At 34.0% G+C, this 27,003-nt stretch overlaps 1 protein-coding gene across 1 annotated transcript; it reads left to right on the top strand.

Annotated features, from left to right (window-relative positions):
• The first annotated feature begins 6,776 nt into the window (after positions 1 to 6,776).
• Positions 6,777 to 8,114, top strand: LOC126661420 (DNA damage-repair/toleration protein DRT100-like). Its single transcript, XM_050355274.2, has one exon. The coding sequence runs from the start codon at positions 6,821 to 6,823 to the stop codon at positions 7,919 to 7,921; it is 1,101 nt and encodes a 366-aa protein (XP_050211231.1). The 5' UTR covers positions 6,777 to 6,820; the 3' UTR covers positions 7,922 to 8,114.
• Positions 8,115 to 27,003: the final 18,889 nt, after the last annotated feature.

Genomic DNA, 27,003 nt, shown 5'->3' with positions numbered 1-27,003 from the left:
TCTTATGTAGACTCAGTCTATTACGTTATCCGTAGACTAAACCAACCATATCATAACACCTCATTAAAATGAGGGTATTCTTGTAATTTCATTTGTTATTTGCATACACTTTTGAATAATGATATTATAAGAATACCCTTATTTTAATGAGGTGTTATGATATGATTGGTTTAGTCTACGGATAATGTGGTGGACTGAGTCTATCTAAAAATTTCTCATTGCACTTAAATAAAAATTGCATGTTAATTAACAAAATTTAGCAAATAAGGGGGGCATTTGGTTGAATGTAGGGAATGAAAAACAAATTGGGAATGAGAAAGAAAATAATGACGATGAAAATAATTGTTTTTAAAATTATGTTTGATTGGATAAATTAGTGTACGAATGTCAATGAGTAGGACTGTTGAAAATTAAATAATATTTGGTCTAGTATAATATAAAATAATTAGTTTTCTTTTAATTTTATTCAGTTTTAGATATAATTGTTTTTTTTTTGAAAATTATAAAAATTTCATTAATTGAAAAATAAAAATACAACTTGATCAAGTATTAAATAAATTAATACATTGAAGAGGTATAATAATAAAATGTCAGTAGAATGACTGAAAATTATATCTAATTTTTTCAATGGCAGTGACATAACTCTTTAAAAGTGAAACTCGGCGATTCGTCCACTGCATTCGAAGATTATTTTAAACCACAAATCGACTCTTTGGTCTTTGAAGAGTCTGATTGAGAGAGTATTAGAAATAAAATTTCTACTGATAGAACTTTAGATCTATGCACCGTATATACTTCCATCAAGGAAATAACAAAATCTATGAAGGATAAGAACCAAAACTACAATAAGGTAGACAAATCATCCATAAATGAAGAAAGAAAAACATACACAGATCTCAGAACTGGATTATTGATGCAAAATAAACTAAATACGAGATTTAAAGAGAAAATTAGAGGGTGCAGAGGTGATTTTTAACTAAAAAAATGGCCAAAATATATAAATAGTGCAGTTAACAACTTAAAGGGGGTGGCACAAATAATTAAAGAGAAACCCTAATTCCATCGAGGAACCCTAATTTGTAACACCATTGGCCAAATAAAGCTATTACGATTATATTCTTCAAGAACGAATTGTTGTCACAATAATCTAAGCTAAATATCACATACGGATCTCTAGAAAATGACCCTAAGACTATGAACGGTACTTATGAGGATCCTATTCAATCCATATATTCATATTTGTTGTCATATATGCATGTTTCTCTTGATTCTGATTCATTAGGATGCATGATTAGTGTTTTTAACGTTCTTAAATAAATTGTCATTATTTGCCATGATTATTGTTATTTTGTCCTCTAGATCCACTTTTAGGGTGTTTTTAGTTAGTTTTAATGTTATTTTGGTTGTATTTGAATTCAGTAATAATCACATGCTTTTAATGTTTTTGCACGTGTTTTCGGTCCAAATCCAAACCCGAGTCAAACTCCAGAGTTGTGGTGCTGCCGCCAGTCTATTGTGGTCCGCTGTAATATCCCGTATTTTTACGGTCATGTTTCGAGTCAGTTCCGGACTCGTATTCTCGTTGTTTGATTTGTTTTTGATTCGTTGGGTGTTTGGTTTGGTTTGATTTTGGGTCTGATTTAAACCGTCTCTTAGCCTCTTCTCCTTGGCCTTGGGCCTTTCTTTGGCCTGATTTTGATGTGTGCGCCCGCACACTTGATTTTTGATGTGTGCGCCCGCACATTTGATTTCTGATGTGTGCGACCGCAGACACCAGGTTTGCGCCCGCACACTTGGTTTCGCTGTCATTTAACAGGTATATAAATAGACCTGTTGCAGATTTTCTATTATTTTATCGCTTAAAACGAAAACCCTAGCAGACCCTTTTCAGATAAAAACACTCTGAAACATTGTAACATTCATTCCTTCCATTCTCTTGTGGATTCGGTAAGCTCTCATTGGTTTTTCTTATTCATTCTACGTCGCTATCGTTCAATAACTCATTCTCTTTCGTTCTTGCATCAACTCAGAAACCGTTTCGTCGATACTCAAGCCCTTATTGATCTCGTCCATCCTAAGGATTTTAATCTCACTACGGTACGTTCAATCTCCCTAGTTTTGTGCCGTATGGTTTATTGCTGTTGTTTGTGATGTGGCTGCCTAATTTCTGATATGGCTTGGATGTGATTATTCTTGTGTTTAGGCTTTGTTACTACGTCATATCTGAATCGTATCATCTCTGGAATCAACTAGCGTTCCTACCTTCGAACGGTACGTCGATATATCGTTTTTACGCTGAACCTCTGTGATGTTGTGGCTGCCGTTTCTCTTGTATTTGCTGCAATTGTTTTTCTTGGATTTTTGAGATTGTTAGGTGTTGTTGTTTATCGCACTTGTTGTTCAGATTGTTAGGCGTAGGTTTCATTGATTTTGTTAGTGTTGTGAAGTTAATTCGATCAATTGTTCTTACTCGTTGTATGGATTTACTTCGCTGTAATGACAACTTGTTAGGTCGGCCTCTTGTTTGTCATTGTATGGGATCATTCTTGTTGTTTACTGTTCTTGTGATTATTAAATCATTGATTTGATGCTGAGACGTTCTTGGTTGCGTTGTATGGTTTGTTTACGTTGATTGCATAACAGTATGAACTTGTATCACACTGATTGTTCATATTCCTTAGTTATTTCGAAGGAATTTAGACATATTGAATCTAATTGTTGAATTGGAGATTTATTATTGGAAAACCAAACCCTCATTTATCGTCTTGGACAATTATAATTGGAAGTGATAATTATTACAATCTTTATTAGGATAATTATTTTGGATAATTATTGTTTTATAAAATATTGGCTTAGTGTGCCATTTTGGATAAAGTACGTTTTGCCTCTAAAATGTTTTCTTAACTTATCGAGTTAAGTATTTGGTTACAATAATGGAAGGTTTGACTATAGAGTTCCACTTCGAATATATTTATTTTATCAAAATTATCTTGGAATTATAAACTCGGGTTTATATTTTGATAAAACTTTTGAGTTGGGTTACACTTTGATCGCCCAACAAGTGAGAAGAAGTTTGATAGTTTTGATAACTCGGTTGACTCACAGATATGGATTTTAACTTGGTTTATTTTTAAGATGTTTTCCAATTTATTCGGATTGTATTTTGATATGGAAATTTATATGGTTTATATTTTATTACTTGGGTCATGGTTTGAAATGCGTATAAATCTTATGTGTTCGGTTATACGTTGGCTTATTATTGTTTGTGCCAGTCCTATGTGGTGTCTAGTACTCTTTAGAGTTAGGGTTGGTTTTTAATTATTATTTATACCTTGTCTAGACTTGTCGAGCGTTCGTGTTTCATAGACGAATCAGAATTAGATTGCTTGCCAGATTATCACGTGAATTAGCAAGCAGTGAGTTTATATCTCTATTTACCTCTTTATGAAGTAAATTATATATTTTCCATATATATATATATATATATATATATATATATATATATATATATATTGTATACACAACTTTCGAATTGTTTTCGACATTATGGATCTGAATTGGAACGGGCTACTCGATGGGCATCATCGAGACTGCGTGTGCACCGGTATATGATCATATGTTATTTGAGGTAGGTTGGAGATTCGTCTCACCTAGTGAGGGCACCGGTGGAAAATACGTCTCCTGGGACTCACGTGTTTTATTTCAGTGACAGTCGGGGAGCGGTTATGGAGATACGTCTCACCGACATGACAACTGGATTTAGATATTTGTGGTTTAGGGTTTCAATGCTTATCCATAATGATAAAATGATTTACAAATATTTTAAGATTTTTAAAGGGTTTTCACTTAATAAATGTAAATAGTTGTATGAACTCATCTCAGATATCTGACCTCGTTGTTTTCCCAATTTTCTAGGATTATGAATTTGAGCGAGTTAGCTGGTCTCCGATTATTTATTTCCTCGGAGATTTCACTTTATTTTAAATAAAGACGTTTAACTGATTTTATTCTTAGACCACAGTAGTAATTAGAAGTCTTGTTTTTCTAGTACTTGTTATCGGTTTAGTTAGATTGGTTTTATTATTGTTTAGGCATTATTATATTAACTCTGGTTATTTAATATTTATGCCATGTTGGAGATTTGGTGTTGACCGAGAATTTACTATTTATATGTTGTCTACATAAATTGTTAGACTTGGTTGGAGTCTCGGTTGCCCCCGAGCATGTGGTTTTATGCAGATACTTTATGATTATTAATACTTGTAAGTTATTCGTAAGGCTAGCTACTGGTTTTGGTATAGTCATATACCCATACCTTGTTTTTGCGTTTTTCGGAATCAGAGTCGATTCTCGTTTGAAAGCCATGTAATTAGTTAATTATTTTCTTTAATTTTCCAAACTATTCCTAGCCAACATGGCTTTTCCATATCAGCAATAGTGATGTATTCTATGTCATCATGAGACTTGAAACCCGATCTCTAGTCTAGTAACTTCCATTAGCGCTTCTCATTTCATCCTGACTTGGAATCGACCCCTGTTTGAATCACTAACTTTGTATCGACTAAAGGAATTACTTATATGTTTTGACCAGATCCTAAATCTAACTGTATTGACAGACAAATAATAGATAATCTTCAAACACTCTATAATAAGGTTTAGAAGTATTTCTAACTTTATATGTATATCAACTGTTGTTTGGGTGTGTAAAATATTTATTTCTTTTAATGTATGTCCAAATCCAGCATTAGCAGGCTTAATGAGATAATCATATTAATTTAACTCCAAACTAATTAATCATATAGAAATTATAGGATTTTCATGAAAAATGTAATCAGTGGTTGTATATATAGGCATTTAAGACGGTAAATATAAAACCAGTCTCACTTTTACATCAGGTTTAGTCATTCTGTATGTAATTGGAATAAAATATGCTTTTATTAGTTATATGTTAGAAATTCCAGGATTAGATACATGTTTATGAGTACTTGCTATTTGTTCACCATTTACCATATCAATACAGATCGAGTCATATATGAGTTTTAAATGTAATGCATGTTTACATTTCTGCACTTATCTTTCCAGCTATTTGTTTTTTCGTCATTTATTTTCCAGTATTTTATTAGTTGGTTGTATCTATGAATCCAAATTTTTTGATTCGATGCACGACATCATATTCATAATCGATAGAAAATATATTTTCTAACTAAATTAGATGGTGACTCCATTTATCAAAGTAGACCACCAAAGTTGCCATACTTGTGGGCGAATCCGGTCCTCGTTACCCTCACAACATGCTTTTACACATTAAATTCGGTCTACTTGGGGGTAAAGTAAATTATATGAAATGGAATAAAAAGATTAAGATGCGTCAAAAAAAAGAACATGTGATCCTAAAAAAAACATATGTCTTCATAATTTCATATCCAAAAGCAAGGAATTCACATGAAAACTATCTACCTCACTTAACTATTAATTAAACAATAATAACAATCACAAACAAACTGTAGAAGAAAAAACATACCCACATGTTTACCTAATTAATAATGACAATAGTTAACTAAATAATGCAAATACATAACTGGCATTGCAAAATACATGCAAGCTTAAATTATTGGTAGGGTACAATGTTTAAAGTCACGGTGAAAACCAAATCAAATTAAATTAAATTTTATATAAAATTTAATTCAATTTCTAGAATTTTAGTTTAATCTAACAAACAGAAACTATATATATACATATATAATATATAAAGTACTAATTTATTCTTTTTTTATTTCCGCAGTCAAATGTTTTTCATCGTTTGAACGAAAAATGCTTACAGAAGAAATTGAACCTATAAAAACGCTGCCCAACAATTTATACCACTTGAGTTAAATCTCATTAGTTGTGAGACTCCCATTTTTCCTAAAAACTGTAACTTGCAAGTCGTGACTTGCAGAACTCTACCAACTGAGCTATATCTCCCGAGTCAAGTGGAGCATGCACAAAGGAGAAGTGTTCTAATTACTTTTTATATATAACATTTTCAAACGTCCACAATATTTATATTTATTTTTATTCAAAAAATAGTTACAGAAAGTGAGAGTAAAATTCTAAATATTTTTCTTTTTGAACATTTACAACTCACACACTCATGTGATTCTTTTGTACAATTTGTAAATCAAAAAAGGTAATTAATCGGTTTTAACTGAACAGAATTTTTTTGGGCAAAATGCATATTCATGTTATATGACACTTTTATGAAAAAGGTCCATTCACTTTTATTTATTAAAATTAAAGCCCCATACTCTTTATTTTATACTATATATTAGACCCCATAGTCATAGAAGTAAAAGACGTGTATTTCACGCACCATTAATATTAGTATGAATTGGGATAAATCTTTCATTTCTTTATATTATTATTATTATTATTAATATAGTCTTAAAATGTATAAATAACTCCATTAGTTTCTTTTCAATTTGATCCGACACCGTTAATATTTTTAATGAAGGAGAAATCTAATATCTATAAACTAAAAATATACGGATTCGATATATATATATAAATTAAAATGGAGGTACTCAATTCAAAAAATAAGGATAAGAACGATATGCATTTTGCCGACTTTTTTAATTTAACCTTTATTTACTTATACTTTTTTTTTTAAATCGATCGGTTTGACAAACGAATCGAACCATACTTACCCTACCCTCAACCAATTGTAATAAAGAAAAAAAAACAAACCAAAGGGCACATCGGTCCAAATTTATGTATATAACAAGCACTCAACTCTCACCATACACTACTACATTCATTACTCAAAACACAGTCATCATAAATGGGTGCATTAAATCTAATACCACTCACTTGTCTCCTCTTAACCCTAATCTCCACCGTCAATTCCTGCTCACCGGCCGACCGTAATGCCTTACTATCCTTCAAATCCTCACTAACCGAGCCATACTTAGGCATTTTCAAATCATGGTCAGGTGATAACTGTTGCACCAACTGGTACGGCATCAGCTGCGACCCAACCACCGGCCGTGTCGCCGACATCAGCTTACGTGGCGAGTCGGAAGATCCCATTTTTGAGAAAGCCGGCAGGTCCGGTTACATGACCGGCTCTATCAACCCCTCAGTTTGTCAGCTTGATAGTCTCACTACTCTCATTATTGCTGACTGGAAAGGTATTTCCGGTGAGATACCGGAATGTGTGGTTTCTTTACGTTCACTTCGTATTCTTGATCTCGTCGGAAATAAATTATCCGGTAAGATTCCGGCTGATATTGGAAACCTTCAACGACTCACTGTGTTGAATCTTGCTGACAATGAGATATCTGGAGCCATTCCTGGTTCTATAAATAAGTTGGGGAATCTCAAGCATTTAGATTTACGAAACAACCAAGTTTCCGGCGAGTTACCGGCGGATTTCGGTAGCTTAAAAATGCTGAGTAGGGCATTACTGAGTAGAAACCAGCTCACTGGGTCAATACCGAGTTCTATATCCAACATGAAACTTCTTGCTGATTTGGATTTAGCAATGAACCGGATTTCTGGTTACTTACCGTCGTGGTTAGGTAACATGCGGGTTTTATCAACGTTAAACTTGGACAGTAACATGCTTTCCGGCGAGTTACCGGCGTCTTTGCTGAGTTCTAACGGTTTGGGTATTGTAAATCTGAGCCGAAACTCAATTGAAGGAACCATACCGAATGTTTTCCATTCGAATTCTTATTTTATGGCTCTTGATTTATCGTTTAATAATTTGAAGGGTCCGATTCCCGGTTCGTTATCGTCGGCTAAATATGTGGGTCATTTAGATTTGAGCCATAACCATCTATGTGGGGCGATTCCGATTGGTGAACCGTTTGATCGGCTCGAAGGGTCATCTTTTAGTAACAATGATTGTCTTTGTGGAAATCCATTGAGGACTTGTTGAATCATGTTGTGTCAACCGACAATGGTTAATATTTCACCCTGAAGTAGTGGTGGTGGTTGTTTTTTTTACCCTTAAAGTGTTGTTTATTAATAATTACTTAAGGTAATCCATGTGAAAGTGTATTAATTATGTGATTTAATTTGTCATTGTGGGCATTATTTAATGATGAAATTAAAGATATTCTTTATATGTTTTTTAAGGAGTAATAATGTGAAAATATTCTAAATATTTATGGCTTTATTAATATTATTCAGGAAAACTTAATATAATCAGTTATAATATAGTTTAAAAAAATTTATTATGTTTGTTTGCATTCAATTCAATAAATTTGATATAATTTTGCTCTTTTTTTTATAATTGGGGAGGAAGAGCGTTTGTGAGAGATACGGCGGTTGTATTTAAGAATTTGATACCTGTTTTGGATTAATACCACGACCTAAGAGATTGCTGTCTAACTCTTATACAATTTGAATTATATCTCATTGGTATATGTGTCCCCCGAATTAGTTATCAAACTATCCCGGAACGACAGTATAGTCATATTATCTTTCATAGCATCAATTGTCGTATCATCTATTAAATCCTCCACCATAATATTCTCATCATTGAACCGAGCTACACAATCCTTCAAAACTCTCTCCTGGCTTTTGAAAACATTTCTTTAGATCGTTAGATTTCTTTTTCCTCTAAATGTTTGGCGCAAAATGTGTTTTAAACGGCAATGCCAACTTGTGAATTATTGATTGAGCCTTCCTTCAAGTTTTGATACAACTTCTTACACACCAACGCATTCGAAATGCTCTAGACTCTCATTGTCACCTGTGGGCGGAAAAATAGGTGTCTACACATAGGATCTGATTTCTCGTTATACCTTTGAATATGAGGAAATTTGAACTCGCCTTGAAAAGGCTCATCGAGAATAGCTCTTGATCACAAGCTACTGCCGATTAGCCCCACCAGACGAGAGTCGCCTTTGTTCCCCTTCTGCTTCACCAACTCTGCTCGGACTTGCCAGGTTAAATCATCATTCAGCATTTTCTTCCATCAGGCCGCTCCCGAAATATAAACACTTTCTGCCGGCTCTTTCCTCAGCGGTCAAGGGGGTTGAGCTTCTGCATGCTTATCTCGTTGAGGATGAGCCATAAGCCCCTTTAAAGATAGAGGCAAACAATCCCTTATAGGGTTCCACGCCTTTCTTACTAAAAAAAAGGCCAGGCTGGTCGGAAGGTCAAATCAGCGGACATACACAGATACTGAATCTCGAGTTAACTCATGATTTTTATTTAAAAAATCAACTGATTGTTATATAAAAAGAATAAAATTCAGTTAACTTAATTGCGTGAATCCAATTAAAAATAAAATTAAAAATTGGAATTATAATAAAATTAAAGATATTAAGTAAGGGTAGTCTTTTTATCATTATACCTTTTTATAATTTCAGATTTGAATTCTCTCTCTTATTTTTCTGATATAATTATAGGAGCTGATGTAGATTTGGATATTGTAAAATGCGCAATGCATATAATATACAGGTTAAGATGTAATTAATTTGATTAATTTTAATGAAATTAAAAAGTTGAAAAGGACAAAGATAAGGGCACTTGCATGCACGTGGAAAACTCAGCAAATTAATCTTTCAACAGAAACAGAACATTGATTCTAAACTTTTGGGAGCTAAGGAGATAACGATAACGTAGCACATGCTTTTACATAAGCATCACTTGGCAATCGTTCATATAAACAAAGGGTAATTTTCAATTTTACACTTTTTTTTTCGGTTTAATCACATTATTTAAAAAATTTCATAAAAATATACAAATTTTTATTTTTATTTTCAAATTCATACACGGTATTGATATGCCACTCATTTATTGTACAATTTGCTAAGATGTAAGTCATTTTTAACCAATGAATAAGTGACACGTCAGCACCGTGTATGAATTTGGATAAAAATGAAAATTGGTGTATTTTTATGAGAAGTTTTAAAGAACGTGATTAAATTGAGAAAACGTGTAAAGTTTGTGAATTTTTATGACATTAACCCTATAAATAGTCCAACTTATAATTTTAATTTATATTTGATAACATAGCGATAACAAATGTAGGGGCGAAACAACCTCATCGATATGTAATGTCACTAAGTCAAAACAACAATCGACATACTTCATATAGGTTTACCGAGATACGTAGGCAACTAGCCCGGAGATCGGAAGGTGTGTTCCTGTCAGCTCATCCGAGATGGAAGTTAAAAACCATTTCAAGGTAACCCGGGTGAGCTACTGGAAAATGACCGGATTATCATATCTCGGATAGCATGTGTGCCTAACAACTGGAGGGGACCATAGAAGAATCTCTAACATACGACAATGCACCCCGCGTTGCACGCAACTGACACACAGCTCGAGGCACATGAGTAGAATTCGTCTGCTAAGCTAACAAAAAGTGGGGACCAATGAAAGAGAATCTCTAACGGTCGCACAGGTTGGTCTATATAAACCACCTTAAGTGTAAACCTTAAAGTTACTTCTTTATTCACCATTATACTATACTTTTTTCTCTTCTCTTTTCTTTTCCTTTCGAAACTGCCTTGAGCGTCGGGGCGAAAAACCAGAGAATTCCTCCAGCATTCCATTTGACCTATGTTTCTCTTTGTCATCAGGTTACTCAGCTACCTAGAGACTTGTGGTGCTTCAATGATATATCACTTGGAGTTGTCTGTGATAAACGTTTTTATTCCCTGGTTCGGCTTGGTTACTGCTTAAGATCATTGCTAGTCGGAGGGTTAACTAGATGGAAGATGTAGACCCAGTCATTCTACAGGTTATCCTTCTAAGCACTATCGGTAGGAATAGTACAAGAGTTTCTAGTGCAGTATTTTCACCATTAATGACCACTCATATTTGAAGCTCTCATATTTCTGATAGTAACCCATCTTTCTTTTCTCTCTATGGATTATCTGGGTACCCTATAACAAACCCACAAATCATTCCACCAATAGTGGAAACAAACCCACCCATATTTGAAACACGAATTTCTCAAATACCAAAAAATTTCTCGTATAACACACTTTCACCTACCAAATATTACTTACCCAATTGAGGCTACCACAATTACTGCAATTGTCGGAGTATGTCACTCAGTAGCGGTTCACCCTGCAGTTTTACAAGCACAAGATATATGGAGTATTTGGCAAGGCAGTTGCAGTCTGTACAATAAGTACATCAAACTCTTATAACACGCCATTATCCGGTGGTAAAAACCACTTCTTAGGCTGGAACAGTTGTAGCCTTGATTCCTGACCTACAACCAGGTGTGAGTAATCATGCTATCCCGTATGTTATTGAAAGAAATAGGCCGGTTCCCTTCGGAAACAATATTTTGCCTCCCGGGGGAGCAGGACGAGATCCGGTGGTATATCCTTAAAGAAAAGTACGAACCGAGGCACCCGACCCTCGACCGTTGAGGAGAGAATCGGCAGAAAGTGTGCACAATTCGGGAGCTGATTATCGCTTGAAGAAAGCAAAATGAAATTAAGGGTGAATCCCCTCGTGTTTGATTGATTGGAATTTATAGCTCGTTATCCAGAGCCATCATGGATGAACTCTTTCTAGATAAGTATAAAATTCCCCCACTTAATAAATGAGATTGAAAGTCGGATCATAGGACCCATTTAAACTGTTTCCAGGTTACTATGTGAGTATAAGTATCTCGGATGCCTCAGTATGCAAGATTTTACCAACTACCATGAAGAGGGCATCGCAACAATGGTATTAAAACCTAAAAGAAGGTTCTATTCACATTTATCTGGAGCTAGCCTTAGCATTTAAAACTCACTTTGGCTCGAGCATCTAGAGGAAGAAAAGATCTAGTGATTTGAAGAAATTTTTTTAGAAGCCCGAAGAGAGTTTGAAAGCTTCCGTGGCTTGTTTTAATGATGAAGCCATAATGGTAGAGGATTTTATTGATGATACTGCGATAGAGGTAATGAAAGATAATACTAGTACGCAGGATTTCCGTGATTGCTTCATACCGTATCATATGGATAGTTATACCGGTTTAAAATCTAGAGCTTGGAATTGCATCAACTTAAATGAGAAGAGGTAGCGTAAAGCCGGTGTCTCGTGAACGACAACAGCAGCCTCTTAGCCTCCTATTTCTTCGGAGACAAGAAACAATCATGACAGATACAAGTTGCTAAATGAGCAAACGAGAATCGAAGTGGAAGAGTGAGTTATGGAGGAGATAGGTAGATTTTTGTTGATAGGCAAGGGAAAAAGAGGCAATACGTTCCTTTGAACAAACCTCGTGAGCAGATTCTAATGTGGATTAAAGAGATAAATCGAGATATTGTTATCCCCTTCGACTAGGAGTAGAAGAAGATAAATTGACATATTGTCTTTTCATGGTGGCCACGGACACGATATTGAAGAGTGTGATAACCTGAGAAATAAGATAGATAAGATGGTGTGCTCAGGCAGATTGAATGGTTTTGTAGCTCTCCCACCCTAGGGCCAATCAGGGGCACCAAAACGGGGAAATACACGGACAGAGTCTAGTGGAGGTAGAGAGGAGGCTCCACCGATTGAAAGACCAACATTGTAAGGAGTAATAAATACTATGTCGGGAGGAGGACCAAATTTTGAATACCAAAGTAGAAGGAAGAAAAAAAAGAAGATGGTTATGTCTATCTCGGAATGTGTGCCTCTATCAAGCATAACCTTCAATGAAAAATATGGGAAATGGATCAAATTCCCTCACCAGGATGCCCTGGTTATATCAGACTTAGTTGAAACAAAGTGTGTAAAAAGTCTCTTGGTGGATGATGGTAGTTCAGTGAACCTATTGACTTGATCAGTTTTCTTTTCTTTAGGAGGAACAAGGTCAGATCCTAAGCAAGTCGGCATACCGCTGATTAGTTTAGGAGGAATCCCGGTTACGCCGGAGGACATGACCGAGCATATTTTAGAACTCGAAGTAGAGATACCACGGTTAAACAGAAAAGTAGAAGTCATGGCGAAACAAACACGGAAATTAAGAACCTTGTTCATGATTGTTGATATGAATTTAGCATATAATGGTATACCTGGTAGCCTTATGTTGTATAATACAGGGGCGGTGACATACATCCAGTATTTAATGATGAAAATACCCAAGGAGAAAAGGGTTATCACTATTGAGGGTAATGAGAACCTATCTAGACAATGTAAATTCCATAATGCGAGAAACAATGAAGACTATTAATATTAAAACTTCTGAATATCTAATGGATTTGAAAAATGGCGATAAGCCCAGAGAGTAGCTAGAAACTATTGACCTCAGAGGAGGAAACACAATGTTAGTGAAGATGAGAATGGGTTGGCATGAGGAAATTCGGGCCGAGATCATAGAACAACTAAGGAAGTTTATAGCCGTGTTTTCCAATATCCCAGAGGATATTGGAAGTGTGGACCCTAGGATTACATCTCATTGGTTGATTATTGATCCGGACTGCAAACCAGTTAAAGCAGAAGAAAAGGACCTTCTAGGTAGAAAAGTAAATTTCCATCCGAGACAAGGTAAATACGTTGTTGAAGGTAGGGTTCCTTCGGAAAGTATGTTACCCGGATTGTTTGCCCAATGTGGTGTTGAAAAAAAGGCAAATAGAAAGTGGAAATTGTGTAACGATTTCACATATTGATAGGAATAGAAATACTCCTATTTTCTAGGTACTTTCAGGTCTTTTTAATGCGTATTTAATGTCGAATTCATGTTATTTGTGGTTCTTATTGTTATGTCCAAGCATTTCAGGTATATGCATGAAAACGGATGATTTCGGAGCTTATTAGAGCGATTGTGGACTTACAAGAGAGCCGGAAAGCGTTTGGAGCAAGAAACGATGACTTTTAACCAGAAATTAGGTGGTGCACGTCGTGCGCCTATGTTGCACGTTGAGAGCACGTTGGGAAGAGGAGTCCAGAACTTGTGGCATGAAGAATGCACGTCGTTGAGCACGACGTGCTTGAGAAAACTGAAACCGCACGACGTGCGGTATGGCTGTGCACGTCGTGCGGGTCTGTATTATAGGAGGGCACGACGTGCCCTTGGCTCCTGCACGTCGTGCCCCCTTCGATAGCAGCTGGCGAAATTGACGTTTTAGCCCGTATTTGACTATTAAAGACCTGGGTATTTTGGGAATTTCACATAGCTCGAAGATTACAAGAAGACATAGTATAAATACCATTCTTAATCATTGTATTAGGGTTCGCGACTTTGTTTTTGAGATTATACCATAGTTTATTGCAATCTTAGTTTCGTTCTTCATTATTATCGCTGGATTTTCATTGTTCATTATTAGTTTACTTCAACCAAGGTACGATTGATATTAATTTCACAATTCAGTATTTATTTAATCGCATAATGAATTCGTTAATTATTGCTTTTAGTTATTTCATTGTTATGTCTAGCTAAACCCTTCGTTGGGGATTATTAATCGTAATTATGTCTGTCTAATTGAATTATATTTATGGGTTTTTGTTCTTGATGGGTTTTAATTATTGTGCTTAACGCTTAGCCTAAATTGATCACTTAGTCTATGCCATTTGTTTTAGTTTTAGCTCGAGAGAGTAAAATTGGAATAGAACAATATAATTAAGAACGCAGGAGTTAATTGTGCGAGAGTGAATTAACGAGTGCGGGTTCTTTGAATTTGCTTAACAACCATTGAATTGATTTATACATAGGTTAATCATTGTGCGAGAGTGAATAATTAATCTAGTATTGGTGAGTTTAATGCTTTTGCTTGTAATTGCTCGAGAGAGAATTTTAGGTGCTTTAGATTAGTTCGAACCTCATCAGAACAATACAATCCATAACCCAAATCAAGTAAACAGCATAACGAAGATTAATAATCCCTGCTTTTCCCATTATTGTCAAAACACTATTTAAATTACAGCTTTAGTTCACTTTCAATTACAATTGCTAATTTCTGTCTTTTAATTACACAACAAACAAAACTATCTTTTCGGCTATTCGAATCGAGTTCCTTAACTGGTTGTCTTTAGAGCTTTCTCTGTGGGTACGATATCCGGACTTCATAGTCTGTATTACAAGTTGGCATACGTACGCTTGCGTATTTTTACCAACACATATCTCAATAAGGCTTGCCCTAATGATTGTTTTCCACTTTCGAGAATTGGTCAGTTAGTACATGCTAGTTGTGGTTTTGTTGTTTATGCGTTCTTGGATGCATATCAGGGATACCACCAGATCCCAATGAGCAAAAAAGACGAGGGAAAAACAATTATAACTTATTTGGGGACTTACTGTTACCAAAAGATGTCGTTTGGCATAAAGAATATGGGGCCACTTATCAACGCCTGATGAATTTAGTTTTCAAAGATCAATTGGTAAGAACGTGAAAGTATATATGGATAATATAGTGGTAAAGTCGGTAAAGATTAAAGATCATTCAAGAGATCTAGCTAAAACTTTTGACAAATTGAAAAGGTATAATTTAAAGCTTATCCTGGAAAAGTGCTTATTTGCTATGAGATCCGGTAAATTCCTGGGACACCTTGTCTCAAAGAAAGTTATATAGCGCAACTCGGACAAAATTGAAGGAATTGTTAACACGGAGGAGCCTAAGTCAGTAAAAGTTGAATGGGAAAGTTATTGCTTTAGGCCGGTTTATGTCTTACTCGTCCAAAAGATGTTTATCATTCTTTAAAATTGTGAAGAACACAAAACATTTTAAATTGATAGAAGAATGTGATAAGACTTTTAAGGAGTTGAAAATCTACCTTGGCACTCCCCTGGTACTAGAGAGACCAGAGTTAGGAGAATTTTTGTATATGTATATGGAGGCTACAAAGGAGACAATGGCAATAGTCTTAGTCAATGAGGAGAAAAGGCCTGAAAACATTTGTTTTCTATACTAGCAGGATTCTGAAAGGGACAGAAATAAGATACCCTTAGATTGAGAAGTTTGCGTTGGCCCTTAAGTCGTTAGTAGAAAAGCTAAGAAGGTATTTTGAAGCCCATATGATAGTGGTGAGAACCAATTAACCTCTGAGGACAGCATTATAAAGGTTCGGAAACATCAGGACGACTTAGCACATTGTCGATTCAGTTGGGAGGATTTGATATCCGGTATGAGCCTAGACCGGCGTTAAAAGCCCAAGTGTTAGTAGATTTTGTGGCTGAAACGACTTCTCATGATAAACCAAATGAGGAATATGATCAACTATTAAGATGGATCCTATAGGTAGATAAAGCCTTTAGCCTGGGAGACTCGAGGGCAGGCATAGTCTATAGAGGGCCATATGGGGTACTGTTGCAAAGCTCGGTGAAGTTCGAATTCTTAGCTTCTAATAATGTTGTAATACCCCGTAAGTTTGACGTTGCTAAAGTAAGCAACGAAAGTTATTTTGAATGTTTAAGTGATAAAAATGAAAGATTTATTGGGCAACTAAATAAAAGAAGACCCGAGTAGGTCGATTTTGAAATTCCAATAAGAAAAATTGGATATTAGAATTTTATGAAAAGTAATGAAAATAGGACTAAAAAAAGTCGTAAGGAAAGATAGAATAAAGTTAAGCAAAATTTCCAAATTGTAAAATAACATGTTAATTTCCGGAAAATAAAATTTAAATAGATAATTGACGGGAATTGGTATTTAGAAAAATAATATTGATAAGTTGGATGTCAATATTTATTAAAGGAAAAGAAAAAGTAAGAAAACAAGCGTTTTAGCTCAAATTGGAAATTGAGCGTTTTTGGCCGAAATTTATTACAATTAAAATATATAAAATTAAATAATGAGCTATCGAGGTAGTATTATTTATTCGGATATAAATAATACAATATTTGTCGAGTTCGAACGATTAAGTGATTGATGGACTAAATCGAACGAAAGAAAAATTAAAAAGTGAAGCAAAAGATGTTAGCAACTTAAAGGATTTAAGAGAACATTTTGACATGCTATTTAAGGTCATAGCATATGAAATAACTCAACAAAAACTCGGATTTTCAGAACTAAAATCGTTCATCATCTTCTCCAAGAACCAACCTAAAAAAAATTTAAAACTCCATAACTTCTTCGTTTTTGATCCGATTTAATTTTAGTTGCCTCGGTTAACAGAAATTCACATTGAAAGAAGCTTTAGAAAAGGAATAAAGTGAAAAGTGGCAAAACTATTGATGAAAGTTAATGGAAAATAACTGTCTAAAGTCAAAAGACATTCCATAACATGACTGATAGGAGTATTTTACTCCTATTTAGAGTGTCGATTCCGCATGCTTTTATTATGATTTGTCATGTTTTTATGGTATTCTGAATGCCTTATTACGTGTTTTAGTATTTCAGGTACTTAGGAGCATTGCGGAAGCATTTAGGTGCAAAAGTTTGAAAAGTCGACAAAAGAGATGCGAAAGCTCATTTGCAATTCTGAAAAGCTGACCCCTCTGCACTATTTGACCATTTTGGGTCGGTTAGAGGTCTCTAATGAGTTCATGTGCTTCATGAAAGATGAAGTAGACATTCCAAGGTTTTCAGGGGTTCAAGAATCGACTAAATCGGACACTTCTACACCAAGATACGAAGTGTTGAAGATCGCAATCCAGAGTGAAAAGGGTAGCTCAAATCGAGCTCACCTACTTCATTGTGGAGCTCGATTCGAGCCACAATAACCTGAACTCAAAACTATAGATCTCGAATCGAGCTCCTCACTTAGCCAAGGAGGTCTCGATACGAGCCAAGGCATAAAAAGAGGGGGATTTTGGATTTGAATCATCAAAAGGCTTGATTCACTTTGCTATTTTGGGCCCAACACTCTTGAAGTTGATGTTTTCATTTCCTCTTTTGTCTAGTACTATATAAACAATGTTATCTCTATTTTTAGGTCATGACACCTTTATGTAATTTTATTCCTTTTGATTATTGCTTCTCTTAGAATAGCTTAGCATCTCTTTTAGGGATTAGTGCTCCATAGCTTCCACAATTGTTGAATGCTTGGAAGCTTTTATTTTGGTTGTAAGAACAAGATTTACTTATTGAATGCAAGTTATTGATTACTCTCCATTATCTTATGATCTATTGTTCTTCATATTCAATCAAGGTAACTTTCCTTTACTTTATAATGTTTAGTTTAATGTCTATTGCTTGTGTAGCCATGTGTGGCTAAGCCCCTTGTTGGGGGGTTGGTATGATAGCCTAGGGTTGTATGATTGGTTGGTTTATAGTGTTGTTTACTCATGTTTAAATCTTGTTGCTTATTGCTTGTTTAGGATTAGCTACCCTAATCATGTTTAGAGTGTGATTAATGCACCGAGAGGTGGTTGATTAGATTGACTAATAGGATTGAAAAACTAGGTTTTGGAGCACCACGAGAGTGGGTTTGAACCTAGGTGGCCTTAGAGTTGATTGATTAATTGCTAGTTGATTGTTTAGTTGTGCCTTGTAACACGAGAGTGAGCTTGGTATTGATTAATTGATTAGGTAGCGGTTTTGTTGTTCTTTGAGGCTCGAGAGAGCAGGAATGGCGCGTTAGACTTCACTCGGCCCTTGAAATACTTCTAATTGACCAACCGTGAATGCATACCCTAGGAGCGATTGTCAATCCCTTGACGTTTCCTTTTATTGTTTTTAAACCGTTGTTAATTGGTTGTTTTAGTTGAATTACGTAATTGATAGTTATTTTACTTTAGTCTCTTTAGCTCTTAATTACCAAACCGTTGCTTTTATTGCTTTCCGAATTGAAATTCAAAATCCATTTTGCTCACTTTACACTTCTAGTCCTTGTGGGTTCGACCTAGACTTGTCGAGTACTACGAGTTGGCTTTTTGCTAACAACAACTTGGAAACAGCTATTGATTCCATAACTATGTTAGGTGAATCGTCAGTGTCACACACCGTAACCGAGGAACGTGACAACTGACAACTGACATTAGAGTTACATGATATTATGGAATTTGACCTAATCAATTTTATCCATAATAGACAGCTTTAACATGAATATCTGACATACTCAGGGGGGACTAGTGATAAAATAACATAGGGGCGAAGCAACCTCACCGACATGTTATATAACTAAGTCAAACAACAACCGGAATATTCCATACTGGTTTACCGAGATAAGTAGGTATCAATCCTGGAGACCAGAAGGTGTGTTCATGTTAGCTCATCTAGGATACAAGAGTTAAAAACCATTTCGACGTAAAATCGTCATTGAATTCCGCACAAAATCAAGTAACATCAGCATTGAAGTACCAATAAGACGCCTTTGATACAAGCAATGTTTTTTGAACAAAGGATCACTTTACCCCATGAACTTGGAACAAAGTATCAAAAACGTCCAAATTGAGAAAACCAGATTACTTTTACCCTGAACTTGACAAAACCGGCTCAAAACCCCCCCCCCCCCTTGTGCTAACATGGCACTTAATTGGAGAGTGAGATTTATAAAAATTATAATTAATTCTAATTAATTACACTTAAATACTAATGAATTATAACTAAAATTTAGGGATCCTTTTGAACTTTTTTTAAAAAATTCTCAATTTTTTTTCTTCTCTTCAAACCGACCAACCACCATCCCTCTTCCTATACCTCCACTGTCCACCACCTAAAACCGATCAGCCACCACCCAAAACCGACCAGCCACCCAAAATCGACGAACCACAGCCGTTCAGTACCGACTGGGTTCGTCTCCAACAGATATGTTGAGATCTGTTGGAGACGAACTGGGTTCGTCTTCAACCGTCTCTGATTGATTGAAGACGAACCCAGATGGGTTCGTCTTAAACAGAGACGTTTCGTCTCTGTTGTAGACGAACCCATCTGGTTCGTCTCCAACAAATACGTTTCGTCTCTATAAGAGACGACGACCTGGTCTCTCTCAGAGACGAGCTCGTCGTCTCTGCTTGCTGCCGGAGACGATGAGCGGCTGCCGGATTCTTCTCCGACAGCTGCTCATCGGTTTTTAAAAAAATTGAATTTTTTTTTGTAAAAAGTACATAAAGATCCTTTACATTTTTATTTAATAAAAATTTGATATATAAAGTTTTATAATTAATTAGATTTTTTTATGGATTAATTTGAAAACAAATTAAATTTAAGATAATTTTAACCCTTTTTTCATTAAAATCCACCTTAAGAGAAAAACATCGGAGAGTGTATATCACTCTCTTAGGTGAGAGTGGGGAGGGGTGTTTTTGATCGATTTTGACAAGTTCAGGGTAAAAGTGATCACATTTCGCTAATTTGGACGTTTTTAAAACTTTGTGCAAAGTTCGGGAGGTAAAGTGATCCTTTGTTCAATGTTTTTTCACCACTCTTCTTATCCTTGAAATATTTAATGAGTTTTTCTTCCCAGAAAGATTAAAATATTTATTGATAATTCGACTATAAAAGTCTTGAGTATAGCCGCACCAATTGTGCTAGAAATTACATCAACATTCTAAAGGCTTTTGAGCTACTAAGAGTCAATCTAAAAATAGATCTAGGTACATGAGTGAGAGAATTACAAATCCAAATGATTACAATAAAAAACTTATAGATCCAAAATTAAAATTAATTACAACATTTAAATATGTAAATGTAAACTACAACTCGCCCAAAAATACCAGATATGTGGAGAAGGACGTCGGAGCCATCGGAAAAATGCAGAGCCGCCGGAAGGATGTCGAGCCGCTGGACATACTTGTATAATTGTCGTTTAAACAAGATAAACATATATAGGATGGATAAAACCCATTTTGAGGGTAGACTGAACCAACAAAATAGAAAGAAAAAAACTAATAATATATTAAAAGCCATTTATTTAGCCTAAGGTAGAAGATTTTGAAGAAATCTGGAAGTTAGGGAGGTGATTTTGGCCAGAAACATGACAAAAATCACCTCCCTAAGGTGTGTGGCGGTGAGGGTTGCTAGTTGTTGGAGCTGCTAGGTTTAGAGAATGGGAAAGAGAGAGGGCAGTGAGAGAAGCTGGGTAACAGTTAGATGGCGAAATTTCTTAATGAGTGACTGATGATTAATTATACGCCTTACCAAATCCATGCTATATAAGATTTTCTTTCCTGCAATCAATTAGACTTTGATTTGAGCCGCTTTCATATCAATTTTTATGAGAAAAAATACTAACTGAATTTTAGAACCATTACGCTTATAACCTCACTAAGTAAGATAAGCTACATAAGAAATTTTATCTAGACTCACATGTTTGGACCTCTTTTTTGTTGAATATTTTTCTCAAATGAACTCTCACATATGAGAGCTGGATGTACAAAATTTATAAATAGCCAATATTCAAATATAAAAGTCTATATATGTTGAATTTCATCAAGTAAGCACTTCAACAAACTTACGTCATCTTTAACAATAGAAGTAGTCAAAGATGTCCAAGTAAGAAAGACAACTGATTCCTTTTTCGTCACTAGGGTGATTATCTTCCTTCTTCTTCATCTCCACCATCAATATCCATCAATTGCATGGGATGAAACTATAACGTAGAAACTCTTTGATTTCTTTTCAAGTCCTTCAATTGCTTACATCCGAGATGATTCTATAATGCAGGTTTCAGAAAGCCCGAGTTCTTACAACGACCTCTATAAGGAACACTTAAAGATACAATATTAGAAGAAGGAGATACCCTAAGAATATCAACTAGAGAGGGGTCAAAATGTGTTGGAGCTGGCCTAGCTGAAGGTACAAGAATAAATGTACTTATTTTCTTCATGTTTAGCTGAGAAATGTTCATCTATACAAAATATACATTTTTTCCACGTCGAAAAAGCATCTCGCTATTGATCTATGAGAACATAACTAACATAACTAACAAACTCTATCATACACATATCAAAAGAAACATTTATCCAACTGTGATAAAGCAATGTTAAGACGTAGGAGAAATTTCAAAGTCATATGATGGGACATTTAAAAGGAGCATAACGACAAGAACCTCAAACATTATAAATAAAAAAATTAGATAATATGAAGACTACTCAAATCAAATCCTAGTTTCTTAAAAAAAACAAAGAGTAAAAGAAAAAAATTACAAAGGAAAATATAGAGCTTCATGTTTAGAAAAACATGGATGCACAAAAGCTAGAAGCCTGAAGGAGATATACAACAACAATGGATCAGCAACTTACAAGGGCAGAGGGCTTCTATTTCAGTTCAGTGAAATTTGATTGAAGGGATGAATGATGCTTTAAGTGATGGCAGAACTGATGATTGTCTCACAGTAAATGTACCGGTTCCTTTTATGCAGGTTTGGAATTCTCAAGCTCCTCGACGTGTAAATTTTTTTATTTGGGTGGCACTAAATAGAGTTCCTACTCTTGATTTTTTAGCAAGACGTCATATTATTCCTTTTGATAACTCTTTGTGCTCGATTTGTGATGTGGGGAAACGCAAGATGACCTTTTTATTCACTGTAGTTTTGCAAAGAGTGTATGGGATGAAGTGCTTCGAAAGTTGGATGTTGTTTGGGTATATTCGCCTTCCTTTATCGACTTTATGGTTCAATGGAAATATATTGTTCCTAAAGGTCCTTATTGGAAATTTTGGCAGATTTTATGGTTTTTTATTTTTTGGGAAATTTGGAAAAGCAGGAATTGAAGAGTTTTTCAAAGTACAGCCAACGAGAGACACAGTGATCTTCAATTGTTTTAACAAGGAGGTTTTTCTTTATAAGATTTGTAATAAGAGTTTTAGTTACTCGGATTTGGACTTCTTTAGGAACCCTTATTGTATCTTGTTTTTGTTCAGGTGGCCTTTTGTTTTGTTCTGTTGCTCTTTGCCTAAACCTCTAGTGCGTCATTTTATGTCCACTTCTTGTGCGAAAGTTTAGAATAGCGGTTTTTACCATTTCTTGTGGCTTTTTAATATAATTTTATTCATCAAAAAAATTGCACTAAAAAAACAAGAAAAAAACAGAAGAATGAAACTAATATATATCTAAAATAACAAATAACATTAAAAGAAGAGCAGAAAACCCAAGGAAAAAATTAAGGACCAAATTTATTGCGGTAAAAACAGCAAAATATAACTCCCTAATCAATACAAGAAGAAAATAAGAAAAACAAAACAAGAAAGAAGCAAAAGAAGAGAACCAATATAAATTTCAAAGTAATTGTTTTTTTTTTTTAAAAAGCACAAAACCAAGAAGAAAAAATAAAGGACCGCGTCAGTTGTTGTGAAAACAACAAATAAAACTCCCTAATCAATGCTCTAAAAATTTAAAAACATGTATAAAAGTGACAATTAAAATAACCGCCAAAATGAAAAATATTTAAAACCTATTAAAACGTTATAAACCCCCTAGCATTCAATGCTCAAATATATATTTTTTTTCCAACGGCTAAAATTTTCATTAATAATAATAAAAATTACATGAATAGTAATGTTCAAATATATTAACCAATAATTACATGCCATTGTTTACATCGGCCTAGGAAATTACTGGATAGAACTTCATGTGGGCTTATCAGGGATTCAGTTCAATGCCTCCATTGTTTATAGGAATTTATAGCTCATTAGGAGTGATTCTCTATTAGAGTTTTAGTCTTAGTTAGATTAGGAGTCTTGATTATGAGGAGTTATAAATAGCTCAGAGATCCATTATTTTTGTATCGACAAATCAATCAAAAATCAAGTCCAGTGCTTTTTATCTCGCAATCTCCGGATTGTTTTAATTTAGGAATAGTTTTCGATATTAATCTCGCCTGAGTTCATAACTCCCAGATTATTACTTTTTAGATCACATGGTTAAGTGTTTTTAACCAAACAAGCCCTGCGAATATCTATATAGGTTCGTTAAAGTATCAAATTTCAAACCGATCCCGATTATAAATTCAAAGATTCGAGTCCGGAATATTTCCAGGCAAACAGCCATATAAGCGTAAGCCTCTAGCAATACATTTAGTCGGACACACCCTTTGAACACATAACACATAAATATAGTTGTCACATAACACATAAGTCAAGCAACAAATTACAACATAAATATCCAAATGCATTTGGAGAGGACTTATACAATAACATTATATCTTAAGCAATTTCCCTTACATTCGACCAAGTCTAGCAAGACAAAAATAATCATCCTATTTAAATACTAACACCTGAGAAAGGGACTCTTAAATTTGAGCAACATCAAAATCCATGTAAGGGACTCAGAACCCTAGCAACGTTAAGACCCAAGAGACTTGGGAACAAGACTAATATTAAAAAGATAGCATGAGTGTTCTCACATTACATGCGTACGGAAACAAATTTCTTAGGCATAAGAAATGTACACATTAATTAACATTAATTTGAGGATTTATCACCGTGATAACATTATATCAAGGGCTTTTTATATAAAATACAGGATTTGAGCTAGACTTTACTTTTATACGGCCCAATCTATATCTTTACTTTTCACACCATCAATCTTATGAAACCAAACCTTTTCTTTTGAATTTCTTTCTTTTTTGCCGTTTTCTTATTTTCCTTCTCAATTGGCGGTTTTTTCATTCTTCTCCGCCATTTTCGCTTCTCTTCTCCACGATTTTGCTGTGCGTTATCTCCATTACTGCACGACTCCTCTTACTTCTCTCATTTTCATCTCTATTTCATCATTATCTCAACCGTTCTTACTTATATAACAGTAAATTCTTTTGAGCTGTGAAAAAAAAATTCACGATTTCTACTCCTTTGCTTCCGTCGTTCCGCCTCCGCTGTTGCGCCTCCCCCGTTTCGCCTCCATCGTTTCGCCTTTGTCTCGCCGCTTCGTCTTTCTTTTATCTTTTTAATTTTAGATCTGAAATTTTTTGTTCTTTTTTTTTTATTTTCAGATCTGTAATTTGTTTATCTTTTATTGTTTATTCACCATTAAACATGTATAAAAGAGTATCTTTAAAGAATCTAATACTTATTTCATGTTATATAGAATAATTTTGTGATTTTATATAATAAATTCTGTTATTTCTGCATTTTTTTGTGTTTTGTTGTATTTCTGCATTTTTTTTATTCTGCAGAGCGATTTGTTGATGATGATTAATTACTGAATTATTTTAATGTTACAGTGTTGTTGATTTTATGTTGATATTATGTTGATATCAACTGATTCTTTTTATTCTAACATTGACAAATAAGATAATATTGTCTGTGAAATAAACTTTCGTTAGATGAAATGAAACTGTATCATAACCGGCTTTATCGAAATTTAGTTAGGTATGAGAGGTGAAAAACAAAAAACAATTATACAAGTGATGTTGAAGAAACTGTGCAGCTGCGAAGAGAATTGAGGAAGAAAAATATTTTGAAATAGATTTCTTTAATTTGTGAACTATTGTGTTGGTGTATATTTAATATATTTTTATTTTTATATGTAAGAATATTTTTTTTTTCATTTGAATTAATGTTGTTTTTTCATATTGTTTTGATTATTAACTCTGATAATTTCTTTATCTGATTCATTTATTTTGAACATTTTGTACCTTTGTTGTTCTTCAGTAAAATTACTACTATCATATTAACAAGTTATCAATATAATGTCAACACGATATCAATAATTAATGCTAATTTAGTTAAGATGTTTGTAAAATAAGAACATCGATTGATTTAAGCCAAAAACAATCAACATATCATCAAAAACATGTCAACAGCTCATCAATACAGCAATTTAAGACTAATTTTACTTTTCTTTTAATGATTGAAAAATCAACATGTTATCAACATGTTATCAACAGTATATCAGCAACATGTCAACATAAAATTGAAAATAAAAAAAAGTTGAAATACTTATCAACATAATGTCAACAATAAATCAACAACGAATCAACAATTAATGCTAATTTAGTCAAGATGTTTGTAAAATGAGAACATTGATTGATTTAAGTCAAAAACAATCAACATATTATCAAAAACATATCAATAGTTCATTAATACATTAATTTAAGACTAAGTTTATTTTTCTTTCAATGTTGAAAAATCAACATGTTATCAATAATATATCAAAACCATGTCAACATAAAATTGAAAATAAAAAATAGTTAAAATACATATGAACATAATGTCAACAATAAATTATCAATGAATCAACATATGAAATAAAATAAAACATAATTTTTTGAAAAAGCGTGACAGACGATAAAATATCAACAAAAAATCAACAACATGTCAACATGCTAATGCTAACATATCCTTATATAATCTCATTTAAATTTTGTTTTTTTAGTTATTTCACGCACAAAATTATCTAATTTGCTAATGTTGTTTTTAGAATAAATTTTTTCAATGTTAAAATTAAGGAAATACCAACTGATTATCAACATAAAATCAACAACACTATAATATTATAATATTTCAGCAATCAACCATCATCAATAAATCGAACTGCAGAAAATAAAAAAACACAGAAATACAACCAAACACAAAAAAATGCAGAAATAGCAAAAATTTATTCCATATAACCATAAATTTATATTACATAACATGAAATTAGCATTATATTCTTAAAATATAATCTTTATACATGTTTAATGGTAAAAGAAACAGTAAAAAAATTGTAGATCTGAAAATAAAAAAGAAGAAGAAGAAGAACAATTAATAAATTATAGATCTGAAATCAAATAGATGACGACGATGAGTCGAGAAGACGATGGCGTTGACGAAGATGACAACGGAGACGATGATGAGAACGATGACGGAGGAGCGGAGGAACAGAGGACGGCTCAGCGGAAAACGGCGAACGGTAAAAAAAAAAGAGAAAGAACTGAGAGGGAGAGAGAATTGAATGACGAAGAGAGAGAAAATAAATGAAATTATGATTTGTATGTTGTTAGGGTTTATATATAGAGTCCGTATAAAAGTTATAATTCAGTCCGCACATGGTAGTTTAGAAAATTCAAACCTGCACCCGTATAAAAGTTATAAAGTGGGCAAAATAGGTTGTTTGTGTAAAAAGCCCTCATATCAATACTATATACAAAAGCATGGATGGGAAAGGGGGGACAGGCATATTTACGTTAATGTCCTTTTCATTTATAAAATTTTATTATTAATTAAAAATTATTAAAATAATCATTAAAATTAGAGTACTAACTAAAATAAACTACTATGA

The sequence above is a fragment of the Mercurialis annua genome, linkage group LG8, assembly GCF_937616625.2.
Source record: "Mercurialis annua linkage group LG8, ddMerAnnu1.2, whole genome shotgun sequence".
NCBI lineage: Eukaryota > Viridiplantae > Streptophyta > Magnoliopsida > Malpighiales > Euphorbiaceae > Mercurialis > Mercurialis annua.
This window is presented reverse-complemented; position numbering and strand designations above follow the sequence as displayed.